The 15,212-nt window shown below is 45.9% G+C and overlaps 1 protein-coding gene across 1 annotated transcript in view; it reads left to right on the forward strand.

The window, feature by feature from the left end:
• syne2b (spectrin repeat containing, nuclear envelope 2b) overlaps positions 1-15,212 on the forward strand; it is a 153,001-nt gene that overhangs the window by 118,870 nt on the left and 18,919 nt on the right. Inside the window, exons 104-112 of the mRNA XM_082957505.1 lie at positions 38-192; positions 358-505; positions 719-813; positions 1,048-1,279; positions 1,367-1,522; positions 4,649-4,774; positions 5,307-5,462; positions 8,320-8,478; positions 9,263-9,429. Coding sequence (XP_082813631.1) covers positions 38-192; positions 358-505; positions 719-813; positions 1,048-1,279; positions 1,367-1,522; positions 4,649-4,774; positions 5,307-5,462; positions 8,320-8,478; positions 9,263-9,429 — 1,394 coding nt within the window. The remainder of the gene's footprint in view (positions 1-37; positions 193-357; positions 506-718; positions 814-1,047; positions 1,280-1,366; positions 1,523-4,648; positions 4,775-5,306; positions 5,463-8,319; positions 8,479-9,262; positions 9,430-15,212) is intronic.

Raw genomic sequence — 15,212 nt, forward strand, 5'->3', positions numbered from 1 at the left:
TATATCCAGAGACTGACTGTGGATCCATGTGTTCCAGATGGGTCTGCTGGAGCTGAGTGGCTTCTCTCCTGACCTGGACATACTGAATGAGCTGAGCTACAGGCTGACCCTCAGTGACCCTGCCACCCACAGACTACAGAGCCTCAACTGGAGCTGGGCTCAGGCCTCGGCCCGCGCTGTGGAGACCTACAGGTCAGTACAGTAGAAGTGTTTTACTCTCAGAGTGGTAACGTGAGAGACACTAACAGACAGAGTCTACCACAAATGAGTCAATAAAAAATGAAATCCTGGCTATGCCCTACTATTACACTAGAAAACAGTATGGCAGGTTTAAAGTGTGTCTTGTTTGTGTGTCAGTGAGTTGCAGACAGAGTCACTGAGGCAACAGAGTTTTCAGGAGAAGTGTGAGAACTGGATGGACTTCCTACAGACGATGGAGGACAGCCTAGCAGTAGACCTGGCCAGCACCTACAGCGGCCTGAGAGAGCAGCTACGCACACACCAGGTGACAAACACGCATACGCTCGCACGCTTACATCACACACATACGCACATACACACGCACACACGGACTCATGCACGCACGCCCCCCCCCACGCACGCACACACACACACACACACACACACCACACAAAAATGCAGCCACTATCAGTATCTATTCAGTAACACTAACTAGGCCAGTGAATATGACAGTAATATTGTGATTCTGGTGTCTCAGAGGTTCCAGTTAGAGATGTCTATCGGTCATCAGATCCTGCACTCTGTAATCAATGATTCTCTACGTCTGCTGCAGAGGGGAGACGTGGATGATAGGTGAGGACAGGACAGAAATTCTCTGCTCACATGATCAATGTTAGTCTTTCTAAGAACTGTTGCACCATTGATGTTTATCCACCTCTATTAACGGGCGTCGTGGTCCTTTGACCATCAGCTGGTGATTAGTTACATGTTTTTGATCATTATCAATCATCGTCATTGATTTGAGCTTTCTGAGTTACTCTTATAGTTGTATTCATTTGTATGTTGTTACCGTTCTCTGTCCCCCAGGAGCGACTTCATCCTGAAGCTGGCCCAGCTGAGGGAGCACTGGCAGGGGGCTGTTCAGAGGGCAGCTCAGAGGAGCTCCCTGGTGGAGGGGCTAGTCAAACACTGGCACCTCTACAGCCGCAGCCTCAGGAAGCTCCAGAGGTTCGTAGCAGATGCCCAGGCCCTCCTGCCCCCCACAGGGCCAGCCCACTGCAGCCTGCAGCAGCTCCGAAGCTCCCTCTACGACATAAAGGTAAGAGGTTAGAGATTGATACAGCCAAGGGGAAGGGCAAGGGTTGATAAATGACAGTGCACTCCTTCTGTCTTCTGTGGACTGTAGCACACGGAGCGGCTTTTCCAGACGGTACCAGTGCAGCTACATCCACACTCTGGAGCTGGGCCGTCAGCTCTTCTCCATGGGGGACGAACAGACTCAGGCACAGCTGCAGACCGAGCTGGCTACCCTGCAGGAGGACTGGGAGAACCTGCAAGGACTGCTTGAAAAGAGAAAGGACATAACAAACGCTATCATTCAGGTGCTCCTCTTGCCCCTCAGTCAGTGGGAGACAGCAGCCTGGGGAAGAGACTACTCAATCAGCTGAACTATAGGAAGATCATTATCTGTGGATCACAGTTTTGTGAAATAACATGTTTTAACCTCTCTAGGTTAGGTGGCACCAAATCGTCCCACCTACGTAACAGCCAGTGTAATCCCGTGGCGCGTTATTCAAAAACCTAAAAAATGCAAAAACTTCAATTTTTCAAACATATGACTATTTTACACCATTTTAAAGACAAGACTCTCGTTAATCTAACCACACTGTCCGATTTCAAAAAGGCTTTACAACGAAAGCAAAACATTAGATTATGTCAGCAGAGTACCCAGCCAGAAATAATCAGACACCCATTTTTCAAGCTAGCATATAATGTCACATAAACCCAAACCACAGCTAAATGCAGCACTAACCTTTGATGATCTTCATCAGATGACAACCCTAGGACATTATGTTATACAATACATGCATGTTTTGTTCAATCAAGTTCATATTTATATCAAAAACACAGCTTTTTACATTAGCATGTGACTAGCATGTGACTAGCATTCCCACCGAACACTGCCGGTGAATTTACTAAATTACTCACGATAAACGTTCACAAAAAGCATAACAATTATTTTAAGAATTATAGATACAGAACTCCTCTATGCACTCGATATGTCCGATTTTAAAATAGCTTTTCGGTGAAAGCACATTTTGCAATATTCTCAGTAGATAGCCCGGCATCACAGGGCTAGCTATTTAGACACCCAGCAAGTTTAGCACTCACCAAAGTCAGATTTACTATAAGAAAAATGTTATTACCTTTGCTGTCTTCGTCAGAATGCACTCCCAGGACTTCTACTTCAATAACAAATGTTGGTTTGGTTCAAAATAATCCATTGTTATATCCAAACAGCGGCGTTTTGTTCGTGCGTTCAAGACACTATCCGAAAGGGTAAATAAGGGTGACGAGCATGGCGCAATTCGTGACAAAAAAATGCGAAATATTCCATTACCGTACTTCGAAGCATGTCAACCGCTGTTTAAAATCAATTTTTATGCCATTTTTCTCATAAAAAGCGATAATATTCCGACCGGGAATCTGCGTTTAGGTAAACAGACGAAAGAAAATAAAGCATTCGGTCGACTCGGGCACGCGCCTAAACCCATAGTACTCTGATTGGCCACTTGCCAAAAGCGATAATGTGTTTCAGCCAGAGGCTGCCTCGATATCGTTCAGCTTTTTCCCGGGCTCTGAGAGCCTATGGGAGCCGTAGGAAGTGTCACGTTAGAGCAAAGATCCTCAGTCTTCAATAAAAAGAGCCAAGATGAAACACAACTTGTCAGACAGGCCACTTCCTGCATGGAATCTTCTCAGGTTTTGGCCTGCCATTTGAGTTCTGTTATACTCACAGATACCATTCAAACAGTTTTAGAAACTTTAGGGTGTTTTCTATCCAAAGCCAATAATTATATGCATATTCTAGTTACTGGGCAGGAGTAGTAACCAGATTAAATCGGGTACGTTTTTTATCCGGCCGTGTCAATACTGCCCTCTAGCCCTATTTGATTATAAAATTATTGATTGAAATGATAGGTCAGAGTTAAGAGGATACCTTCGAATTGAATAGAATTGAGTGAAGTTCTGTCAGAGGCATAGGTTTACAATATAACGAAAGACTGCTTAGCCTTGAAATGTCTGATGTGAAACAGGCATTCTCTACAGTCAGAGGTCTACTTTTAGAAATGCCTTATTATATTTCACCTCCTACCCCCCTACTGTGGTTACATTTCACCTTAAATGCCCATTCTAGCCCTACTGTTACATGCAGTCCATTTCCTCCCTCATTGGGCTCAAAGCAGTTTTGGGCCTGAAACACACAGATCAGCCCACTGACCTACAGTACATTCCTGGATCTTCTCTATAACAACTATCCACTCATTCAGTAGTCTGGCTTAGTCTAGCACTGATCTGGCTTTCTGGCAGTGTGGGATACTGACCGATTGACTGAGTTGATTACTGGTCAACTTTTTGTCAGAGGGAGTGCCCTAGTCAGCTTTCAGACTTGATAAATCATTCAGTCATGAGAAGGCTCTTTGACCCACAGCACGCAGTAGTTTTAAGGCTCTTTATGACAGCTTGTGGTTCATGGAGGAAATATTTTCCCATTGAGTAGGCCTGTAAAAGTGATTTGTCCCTTATCAGAGTGAGTGATCCTAGAAACAGATCCCCATATACACTACCGGTCAAAAGTATTAGAACACCTACTCATTCAAGGGTTTTTCTTTATTTTTTACTATTTTCTACATTGTAGAATAATAGTGAAGACATCAAAACTATGAAATAACACATATGGAATCATGTAGTAACCACAGCGAGGCGGCAGGCGGAGGAGGCAGGCAGGGAGGAGGCAGGCAGGCAGGCAGGGATGAGGCAGGCAGGGACGAGGCAGGCAGGGACGAAGCAGGCAGGCCTGGAGGAGGCAAGCATGCAGGCAGGGAGGAGGCAGGCAGGCCAGGAGGCAGCTTAGTGTAAGCCTGTCTGGGTATTAGAGCACTTGAACCCCTCCGGTCCCTGAGCTGTCAGGAGCACTAAGGTGGACATGGAGACCAGAGTCTCTCCAACTGAGTAAACCTGCTTGTTTTTGGCCCTGCTGTTCCTCGGGCATTACTTAGAGATACTCTACGAAGGGCTGAGGCATGAGATATGTTGATGTTTCACTGACCTGAATTGACACACCTGGCCTCTCCTTCTGTGGGAGGTCTCATGTGTCTGTTCTTGGAAACCTTAACCCGCTCTCCCCTTTCGTTGCTTTGATAAAATCCAATGACAGAATATGTTAATCCAATCCTCAGGCAATAGATAACAAATAATGAGGGAAGCAAAAGACAAAGGAGGTGATTGTACTGACACCAATAGATTACATAAATTCCCTTTTCATCTACCCTGACAATGGAGGCACTAAAAATAATTTTCAATGCTAAAACAGAAATGCTCCTCTTAACTTCTACTAACCTTCTCAACTACTCCTTCAACTAGAGTATATCTACATCTATTTACATGACTACCTTTCTACTCTCAGAACTGGGAGCGCTGCGAGGCCAGACTATCCGATAGCATGCAGCAGCTGGACACCATGCAGACCGGACTGAAGCAGTCGATCCCAGAACATGACAATGAGCTCCAAGTTACAGAGAAACTCACTAAGGTAAGTGGCAAACACAGTTGTTTCCAAATGTCTCGACCCTTTCACCCAGTGTGTGAATACATAGGGCAGAATGGAGTAGGACAAAAGTTAGGAACAAAAGAGTCCTTTTGGTGTTCATGTGGTAATTTGTTTTGTGTTATCAACGTTTATTGTGTGCACTGTGCAGTAGAAGCTGATGAGACTTCAGTCCTTAGACTGGGAAGCCATTAGTTGGCCCACTGAAGCACATCTAAAACAGATGAAGTATCAGTCAGAACACAAGAGCAGAGCCAAGTTGGTAGCATGTTTGGCTTATCAATCCCTTGTGGCCCATCATGGGTTTATCCCCTCCCCCCTCCTCCTGTCCTGGTCTGGTGCGGCCCTTAATCCTCTCCTGGGGCGGGGAGAAAAAGAGAGAGAGAAAGAGAGGCAGAGCAGAGAGAAGGGGCAGGACAGAGAGAGAGAGAGAGAGAGAGAGAGAGGGCGCGTGGCGTGGACTGGAGTGGAGGCGGCCTGACGGGACAGTTTGTTGGTGCTGTGTTATGGTATGCAGGAGGCTGAGAACTCACTGGATGACTGGGCTGAGAGCCTGACTGAACTTGCCACCATGAAGACGGACCTGTCCCAGTACATCATTGCTGACGACGTGCTGCTACTCCAGGAGCAGGTGGAGCACCTCCACTGTCAATGGGAGGAACTCTGCCTCAAGGTAGGGGACATGGCTGGCTGGGGCTGGGGAGACGGCTGGGCTCTGGGCTAGACAGCCTGCAGGCTCAAGGCTCACTAGGCTGAGTGTGTTTAGTGTGTAGGCAGTAGCCAAACAGTCCCTGTGTGTGTATGTTTGTGTTGGGACAGCAGCTGCCGTAGTGACATATATAGAAAAAGTTGGTTGGCATGAATGTCCAGATAACAAAATGCAGAAACTAAATTTCTTAATCCAATCAGTAGTTGTTTTGCAAGGGAAACAAGCTGTCATCTGACTCTGATTTGATTACTCTTTTGATTCGTTTTATATAAATATTACCCAGTTGGTAGTGGTACACTTCAAGAACTTTAAAAATGTCAAATTTTCTGAAATATTATTGTATAATTGTTTTATTATGGTATGGTCAACCATAGAATGAAAACCAAGTTTGGTGGATATGCTGCCTGAGCTTTGGGGTTAGTTTCTGGAGTAGAGACCTACAGGTTTGAGGGTTTGGGGGAGATGGCTGTGTGGGAATGGGGGGCCAGATGGTGATGGAGAAATTAGTTTAGAATTCAGGAAGCAGGCCCTTTGTATTGGAAATCAGCCTGTCGTCAGGCTAAGGCCGTTGCTATGGCTATTCTAAGGCTTTCACTTCAACCGGGTGAGTAAAAAAAATAAAAATGATTCACTGTTTTCAGGCTTAAATTACAAAATGAGTACAGTTTTGACAACTTTACTGATGGAATTTGTGATTTGATTTCAAGGGGAGTGTTGACTCCTGTGCCTGGTGCTCATCCCAAAATCTGTCACATGGGAACACGATGCAGTCAGCTGAAGGGTGTTGCTTACACCTCTCCCAATGTTCCTCCACACCATCCACCATGTCTCTCTCTCAGAGTTGTGTACCCATCAGACTGACTCTGTTAGACACACACTCAGTCTGGCAAGTGGCAGAAAATGAACATGAAGTCTTTGGGAAGGTGTTTTTATTAGTGGAAGTGAATGTAGATCAAGAGAAGACATATTTTGCATTTGTTTTTGATAAATGGTGAATAAGCACATGATGTTCATAGCAGATGGAGTCCATCTTACCTTTCACTTTCTTGGCCTAACTTTGGGTTAACTCTTTCTGTGCTGCTGTGGCAACTCTGCCTGAGTACAAGATACACTATATATACAAAAGTATGTGGAGACCCCTTTAAATTAGTGGATTCGGCTATTTCAGCTACACCCGTTGCTGACAGGTTTATAAAATCGAGCACACCGCCATGCAATCTCCATAGACAAACATTGGCAGTAGATTGGCCTTACTGAAGAGCTCAGTGACTTTCAACGTGGCACCGTCATAGGATGTTCGTCACATTTCTGCCCTGCTAGATCAACTGTAAGTGCTGTTATTGTGAAGTGGAAATGTCTAGGAGCAGCAACTGCTCAGCCGCGAAGTGGTAGGCCACACAAGCTCAGAATGGGACCGCCGAGTGCTAAAACACGTAGAGCGTAAAAATCATCTGTCCTCGGTTACAACACTCACTACTGAGTTCCAAACTGCCTCTGGAAGCAACGTCAGCACAATAACTGTTCGACGGGAGCTTCATGAAATGGGTTTCCATGGCCGAGCACAGAAGCCTAAGATCACCATGCTCAATGTCAAGCATTGGCTAGAGTGGTGGAAAGCGCACCGCCATTGGACTCTGGAGCAGTGGAAATGCGTTCTCTGGAGCGATGAATCCCGCTTCTCCATCTGGCAGTCCGACGGACTAATCTTGGTTTGGCAGATGCCAGGAGAATGCAACCTACCTCAATGCATAGTGCCAACTGTAAAGTTTGGTGGAGGAGGAGTAATGGTTTGGGGCTGTTTTTCATGGTTCGTGCTAGGCCCCTTAGTTCCAGTGAAGGGAAATCTTAACAATGACATTCTAGACGATTCTGTGCTTCCAACTTTGTGGCAACGGTTTGGGAAAGGCCCTTTCCTGTTTCAACATGACAATGTCCCCTTGCACAAAGCGACGTCCATACAGAAATAGTTTGTCGAGATCGGTATGGAAGAACTTGACTGGCCTTCACAGAGCTCTGACCTTAACCCCATAGAACACCTTTGGGATGAATTGGAACGCCGACTGCGAGCCAGGCCTAATCGCCCAACATCAGTGCCTGACCTCACTAATGCTATTGTGGCTGAATGGAAGCAAGTCCCCGCAGCAATGTTCCAACATCTAGTGGAAAGCCTTCCCAGAAGAGTGGAGGCTGTTATAGCGGGCAAGGGGGGGACCAACTCCATGTTAATGCCCATGATTTTGGAATGAGATGTTCGACGAGCAGGTGTCCACATACTTTTGGTCATGTAGTGTAGAGGATATTGGTTTCTTTTATCTGTGAGCATAGGACCACACCTGCCTGTTAATTGGGTGGTGAAGTGAGGTGGCATCGTCGTGAAGTACTCATAATCACGGCAGCCGTTAATAGTGTGAACCTGTTTCTCACGCGCCACAACAAATCCTTCTCTCTCGTGTCACACAGAGTAGTACGAACAGACTTAATTTTGCCATGCAATGAGGTACAGTTCTACTCAAGTCCTGCTTGAAGAGAAATCATACCTGTCTGTGTGAATGCTCCACATCTTTGTGTCATCATTATTTATCATTACATCATTACTAACTTGAAGGAAACTTTGGTGAAGCAATTGAACTGGTTTCCCTGACATTCCCTTGGCAATCTTACTGTCACTGTTATTTAGTCTGGAGAAACCCTTGCAGAATCCATGCCCACCTAACTCACAATTTAACCATATAGTAGACATGATAACAGTTGTCTATGGTATATTGACCATCTATTATTGCCCATTAAGCCTATATTGTCCATATTCTGTGTTTCCTTTAAGGTTTCCCTACGTAAACAGGAGATAGCAGACCGTCTCAACGCATGGATCATCTTCAATGAGAAAAACAAGGAGCTTTGTGAATGGCTGACGCAGATGGAAAACAAAGTGGCACACAATGCCGACATCAGCATCGAGGAGATGGTGGAGAAGCTGAAGAAGGTAGGGGGGCTGTACCATGCTGCTTGGCCCACGAGGGGGGTCCTGAGTCTCTGTGATTCAAATATAATCAAAACAGTTTGAACAGTTTCACTCCCTTTGGTGTATAGCTTAGTCAGAGTTATCTAAATCAAGTTTAGGTCAAAATGATGAAAACTTTAAAGTTGAATTGGATTATTAGAACAATAAACCGGCCTGGCACTGTGGAACGTAAACAGTGATTCATTTATCTATTGTCATTTAGATTAGATTTAACCAACAGCCAGAGTTCAACGGTCAGGCTTTTAAACATATCCAGACTGGTTTCTGTCACTCCACTGATTGGCTCCCCCTCAACAGCCGATCAAAGTCCACCGTATGAAAGTAGGGAAGTAAACAGAGAAAGTAGCTCTCTACAAGTAGCCCATGCTAGCAGACAGAAGATCGAGTGGTGGAGAATGTTCTGTGTTCTGAAGGAGGAGACCGAGAGAAGGAGGGAGGGATGCAAAGTTTTCAATGCGCTGTGAATTACCCTGCCAGTGAATGGAACGACAGCTGTTTTAATCTCAGCAGCAGGGCCGCTTGGAGGGAGGTGGATGTCACACTTTGTTGACTGGACAATATTGGACTTTTTAAAACGTTGATATCATAATGCATGCTATTGGGGGAAACGTCCTCCTATAGAATACCATCATTCACAAAACCTTTTGACCCACTCTCACATACCCTCTCCCTCTCATACAAACATTAATTTCACACAACACGTGCACTCATTCAGATACGCATTCCCATTCTGTGTGACTCCCAGGACTGTATGGAGGAGATCAACCTCTTCAGTGAGAATAAAACCCACCTGAAGCTGCTTGGAGAGCAGCTCATCACTGCTAGCAACAAGACCAAGGAGACCGAGGTCAACGACAAGCTGAAGGACATCAACGACCGCTGGCAGCATCTGTTTGATCACATAGAGACCAGGTAAGACCACAGTTGGACCTTTACAACTCTCTGACCACAATATTACCGTAATTTCCAGACTATTAAGCGCACCTGAATATAAGCCGCACCCACTGAATTTTTTAAAATATATAATTTTGAACATAATTAAGCCGCACATATCTATAAGACGCAGGTGCCTACTGGTACATTGAAACAAATGAACTTTACACAGGCTTTAACGAAACACGGCTTGTAACAAAAATAAATAGGCTTTAACGAAACACGGCTTGTAAAAAAAAAAAAAAATTAGCAGTAAGCTTTAGTTGTCTTTTTGCACTGAGTCAATTCCTCACGCTGCTGTTTCCAACGTCTTATCATCGACTCATTAAGACCAAGCTCCCGTGCAGCAGCTCTATTTCCTTTTCCAACAGCCAGATCAATCGCCTTCAACTTGAAAGCTGCATCATATGCATTTCTCCGTGTCTTTGCCATGATGAGGGTGACAAAATGACTACCGTAATCAGAATGATGGGAAGTTTGAGAGCGCTCGATTTAATCTAAAAGGTAAACAAAAAAGTTGTTTGACTTTAACCCGTTCGGCAATTTCATTGGTCTAATGAAAGCTTCATGCCGCCAAAAAAACTGAGCACGTCACAGAATGTGTTTTTTTTTTAATTTTTTTTATTGAAAGCGGGAAAAATCCATATATTAGCCGCGACATTGTTTAAGCCGCGAGGTTCAAAGCCTGGGAAAAAAGTTGCGGCTTATAGTCCGGAATTTACGATAGCTTGGTTAGGGCATATCGAGTACATAGTATATCACTCTTGAAAATGGATTGATTTCTCTTTGTCATTCAAAACAAGACAGAGGATGTATTACAGCAACGCATCATTGTAAGACCGTGGTCCGACGCTGTCAGAACTGGTTCTACCACTAGGGTTAGGTGAGGACAGGCCAGGGTAGAACAGCTGCTGCTGCTGCAATGTTCCAAGCTTTGAGATTATAACAGGGAAAGCTTCAGAGAGCCATCACAGGGATATAGTTATTAATCCAGAAACATTAATCCCAATCCAACACAGAGTGGAATGAAGAGAACTGCTGAAATACCTTTACACAGGCTTACCTCTTATGTGTCATCATACAGCATGATGCAATTATTGATGGTACATGCGTGTCTCGGAAAGCAGTAAACACATGATCTATTTAGAGGAATATCAAGGCGGATATATAGAATACCATAGGACTAATGAGATTGAAAACAATATGTTTTAATCTAATGCATCAGGGAGGACTGGTGTATTATTGTAACGTTCGTTGTGAGGAATGGACCAAGGCGCAGCAGGTTGAGTAGTCATAATGAACTTTTAATGTGAACACTTATTAACAAACAAAAAACAACAAAACGATGAAAAAAAAAAAAAAACAGTCTTGACGACAACATACAGCAAAACAAGAACAACCTCCCACCAACTACAACCACAAACACATACCTATTTATAGGACTCTCAATCAGGGGCAACTAGAAAACACCTGCCTCCAATTGAGAGTCCACACCCCAATTACCTACACATAGAAATAGACTAAACTAGATAGAACAATGAAATACATAAACATAGAACAGTGACCAAAAACCCCGGAACACATAAATCAACTACCCCTCTACATAGACACACACCCCGAACCACATAAACCAAATACCCCCTGCCACGTCCTGACCAAACAACAATAACAAATAACCCCTATACTGGTCAGGACATGACAGTACCCCCCCCAAAGGTGCAGACCCCGGATGCACCTCACACAAATAACCAACAAATAACCCCCAAAACAAAATAAATCCCAAAAGTACATGGGAGCAACACCCCCCCTAACCCCAATACTCCCTCGTCAGGAGGTGGCTCAGGAGCTGGATGCAGACCCCACTCCACCCCTGGCTCACTCCACTCACATACTGTCTCTACAGCGATGTCCCTCTCTGTCGACCCCAGACTGTAGGGCGACTCTAGGAGCTCTGGACTGTAGGGCGACTCTAGGAGCTCTGGACTGTAGGGCGACTCACTCGGTTCCGGACTGTAGGCAGACTCACTCGGTTCCGGACTGTAGGCAGACTGACTCGGTTCCGGACTGTAGGCAGACTCACTCGGTTCCGGACTGTAGGCAGACTCACTCGGTTCCGGACTGTAGGCCGACTCACTCGGTTCCGGACTGTAGGCAGACTCACTCGGTTCCGGACGTGGCGCTCACCGGCGCGAGGCCGACTCACTCGGTTCCGGACTGTAGGCCGACTCACTCGGTTCCGGACTGTGGGCCGTTTCTCTCGGTTCCGGACTGTGGGCCGTTTCTCTCGGTTCCGGACTGTGGGCCGTCTCACTCGGTTCCGGACTGTGGGCCGTCTCACTCGGTTCCGGACTGTGGGCCGTCTCACTCGGTTCCGAACAGTGGGCCGTCTCACTCGGTTCCGAACAGTGGGCCGTCTCTCTCGGTTCCGAACAGTGGGCCGTCTCTCTCGGTTCCGAACAGTGGGCCGTCTCTCTCGGTTCCGGACAGTGGGCCGTCTCTCTACGGGGCACTGTCACCGGAAGTCCTGGACGAGGCACTGTCGCCGGAAGTTCTGGACGAGGCACTGTCACCGGAAGTTCTGGACGAGGCACTGTTGCCGGAAGTTCTGGACGAGGTACTGTTGCCGGAAGGCCTGGTGCGTGGGGCTGACCCAGGACGTGCCAGACTAAGGACACGCACCACAGGGCTAGTACGAGGAACAGGGACAGGACGAGCTGGACCTGCCTCCAATTGAGAGTCCACTCCCCAATTACCTACACATAGAAATAGACTAAACTAGATAGAACATAGAAATACATAAACATAGAACAGTGACAAAAAACCCCGGAACACATAAATCAACTACCCCTCTACATAGACACACACCCCGAACCACATAAACCAAATACCCCCTGCCACGTCCTGACCAAACTACAATAACAAATAACCCCTATACTGGTCAGGACGTGACAATTATGAGACTATGATGCTATTCCAAGTGTAGTCTTCTTGTAACGATTCACCTTGCATCTGATGAACACTAGGCTTGTCAGTGTGTTGTGTGCAGAGGGTTAAAACTGTGTCATCCTTAATGTGTTTTCTTTTTCCACTAACAAGATTTATTTCCGAGATGGCAATCATTAGGTGAAGTGTTTCGAACTCTGGTCACTGATGTGGCCTTGTTTTCTCTTGGCATCATCGGTATAATGATGTCTGCAGTCTTCTCTGCTGCGGCCTGTTTACAAGCCTCTGCTAGAATATTTTTAAGAGGCTTTTGAGTCATTCTCATCATCCAAGCTTTTTGCATTGCATGTTAGTTAGTAGCATTCATTCAATTGCTATTCATTATTGAGGGTAGCATATAGTTCACTGGCATTAGATCTCCAGAGAGAAGTAGGTTATTCAATCTATTCTGGCGTCATTGCTGTTGTTCACAGGCAGGCACTACTATAGCCTATACTAGCCCCCCACCCCCAAGTGGATAATTGGAAACTCAGAGGCCCCACTTGTCAGAGAGAGCCAGCTGACCTGCTCTTAAGTGGAATGTTTTTACTCTGGCCACAGGGGCCAGATATACAGAGTCACTGCGAAGGGGAGGAAGGGGGATGACTTATCCTCCATGAGAATGAGGGATTTAGCTGGGCCATATGGTGGCTGTTCTTGGCTCTCTCTAACATGGTGTCCAGCTGCCTTGTCTTTCTCTCACTAACAGGAGTCTGCCTGCATAGCAACAACAGGAAGAGGGAGGAGTTTCTATTTGAGTGATATTCTGGACTTGTCTATGGACATGTGGACCAAGTGTGAGTGAGGGTTCTCTCTATGAATGACAGGGAGCCTAAAGTTTGAGGTCTTTAGGATTGCGGGTAGATATAGGATGGAATAACACAGAGAATGGACGGCAGTCTGCTCAGCCCACTAACACACTGTCCTTTAAGCCAACCTTGCATGGATGTCTTATCCAGTTAATGAGCTAGTTAGTACATTCTGTCACTTAGTACTGGTCCATGTGGCGCTATGCAAAGGAATGTGTGGACCCCTAGTTTAGCCTACATATTCTGCCGCTATTCCAGAGACATGGTGTAAAAGTTGGGATGAAATGATTCCGTCTTAGAGCGCATGAGGACAGGATTTGGGCCTCAGTCTCCATGGTCGTTTTGTAGCTGTAACCCCCTGTAAGCAGATAAACGTGAGGAATGTCTGCCTGTTGCACTTGAACAAGCTGCTTAACGCGATGTGGAAACCATTTAGCCTGGTGCTATGTCTCTGCCCTGAGTTCCCTCTCACGACATGTACATGGCAGTGTGTATGGCAGTCAGCCAACGGTTACAGTGATATATTCTTGTGAGTTCTCCGCTCACTCTACTTAGGTTCAAGAGAAAAATATCAAGTTTGTTCTGTGAGCATAAACTCTTAATTTCTGGTACAAACATGCTCAATTACCTTCTAGTTTTATCAAAGGAGTTTCCCCATAATAAGGCTTTAATTTCACCACAACAAGAGGGGAAGGCTACAATTGGCTGTGTGTGTCGTATAGACTAGAGCACTAAGGCTACAATTGGCTTTGTGTGTTGGGGGGAAAAGTTAGAGGGCTACAATTGGCTTTAGATCAGTAGGTAAGTGAGAGAGAGGGAGGTGAAAGAGAGATACAGGGTAATAAGAGAGAGAGAGAGATAAAGAGGGAGGGGAGATGACGGGATAGCCCCGGGCCCTCAATTAGCCTCCTCACGGCCCGTTCAGCCAGGACGTCCTGTCAGCTCCACTTCCCATCATCTCCGGTCATCCCATGATGCACTATAATCCTGTGTACAGGTGGTACACAACCTTCCCTCACCAAGACCAGAGCATGCCATCATTGCAATAGCATACATGTGTATAGTATTTCACAATTTCAGTCAAAGTCTAATCCTAAAGTCTTCAATGATGCCTACACTGTAGATCTATTGCATTATTAAGCAATGAGTGGTCTTAACTCTGCTATGTGTTGCTCATCGGCCTCATAAAGTTGCTCATTGCTCATCGGCCTCATAAAGGGGATTTGAAGGGGATCCTTCATTTTATCATGCTTACAACAGGAAGTGTTGTAACTGAGTTGATTTGGAGGTTTGCAGTTCATGTTGGCCTATCATAGGGTCCTGAAATGTGTCACCTATTTGGATGAGTGCTTATTACAGACAGGGGACATTTCAGAGTGGTGATGAGTGAGGACCGTGCCTCAGCCTGTGCCTGGGCGGACCCAGTGCAGTGTGATATGGAAGATTAGTGAAAGTTGACTTGGTGAAGATTAGATGCGCTGACACTGGCTCAGGCTCACCGGTCGCCTTTGTCCCCCAAAACAAACTGGGTGCTTCGTCACCCTGTCCAGCAGCTGCCGTCTGCTGACACAAGGCATTGTGTTATCCGTAGGGCCCGTAGCCCCAGCTTCCCCTACCCAAGGCCCCAAGGCCCCCGCACTCCTCACTATTGTCTGAGCTAGGGGCGTGTGAGGCAGATGTTTTGTTGAAACAACCCCCTCTACGCCAGGAGTCAGCTCAGTGCTCACAAATCGACTTCCTTTGTTTACCAAGTCTGAAGAAACAGGGATTTGAGTTATATCTCTGTTTTTCTTTGCTGTAAGTACAGAATTCAGCATGTTTTATTCAATATTTGAGTACGGCTGTTAAAAAAGCACTTCTTTGGCCATTCGTCTCCCCTTTATGGTTGAAGTTCCTGTAGCCATGGCGATGCAGTATATCTCAAAGAACTTCGGCATCAGGTTGCCAGCTCAGTTGCCATGGTGATTGGTT

Source organism: Salmo salar, chromosome 01 (assembly GCF_965601325.2).
Source record: "Salmo salar chromosome 01, fSalSal1, whole genome shotgun sequence".
Lineage (NCBI taxonomy): Eukaryota > Metazoa > Chordata > Actinopteri > Salmoniformes > Salmonidae > Salmo > Salmo salar.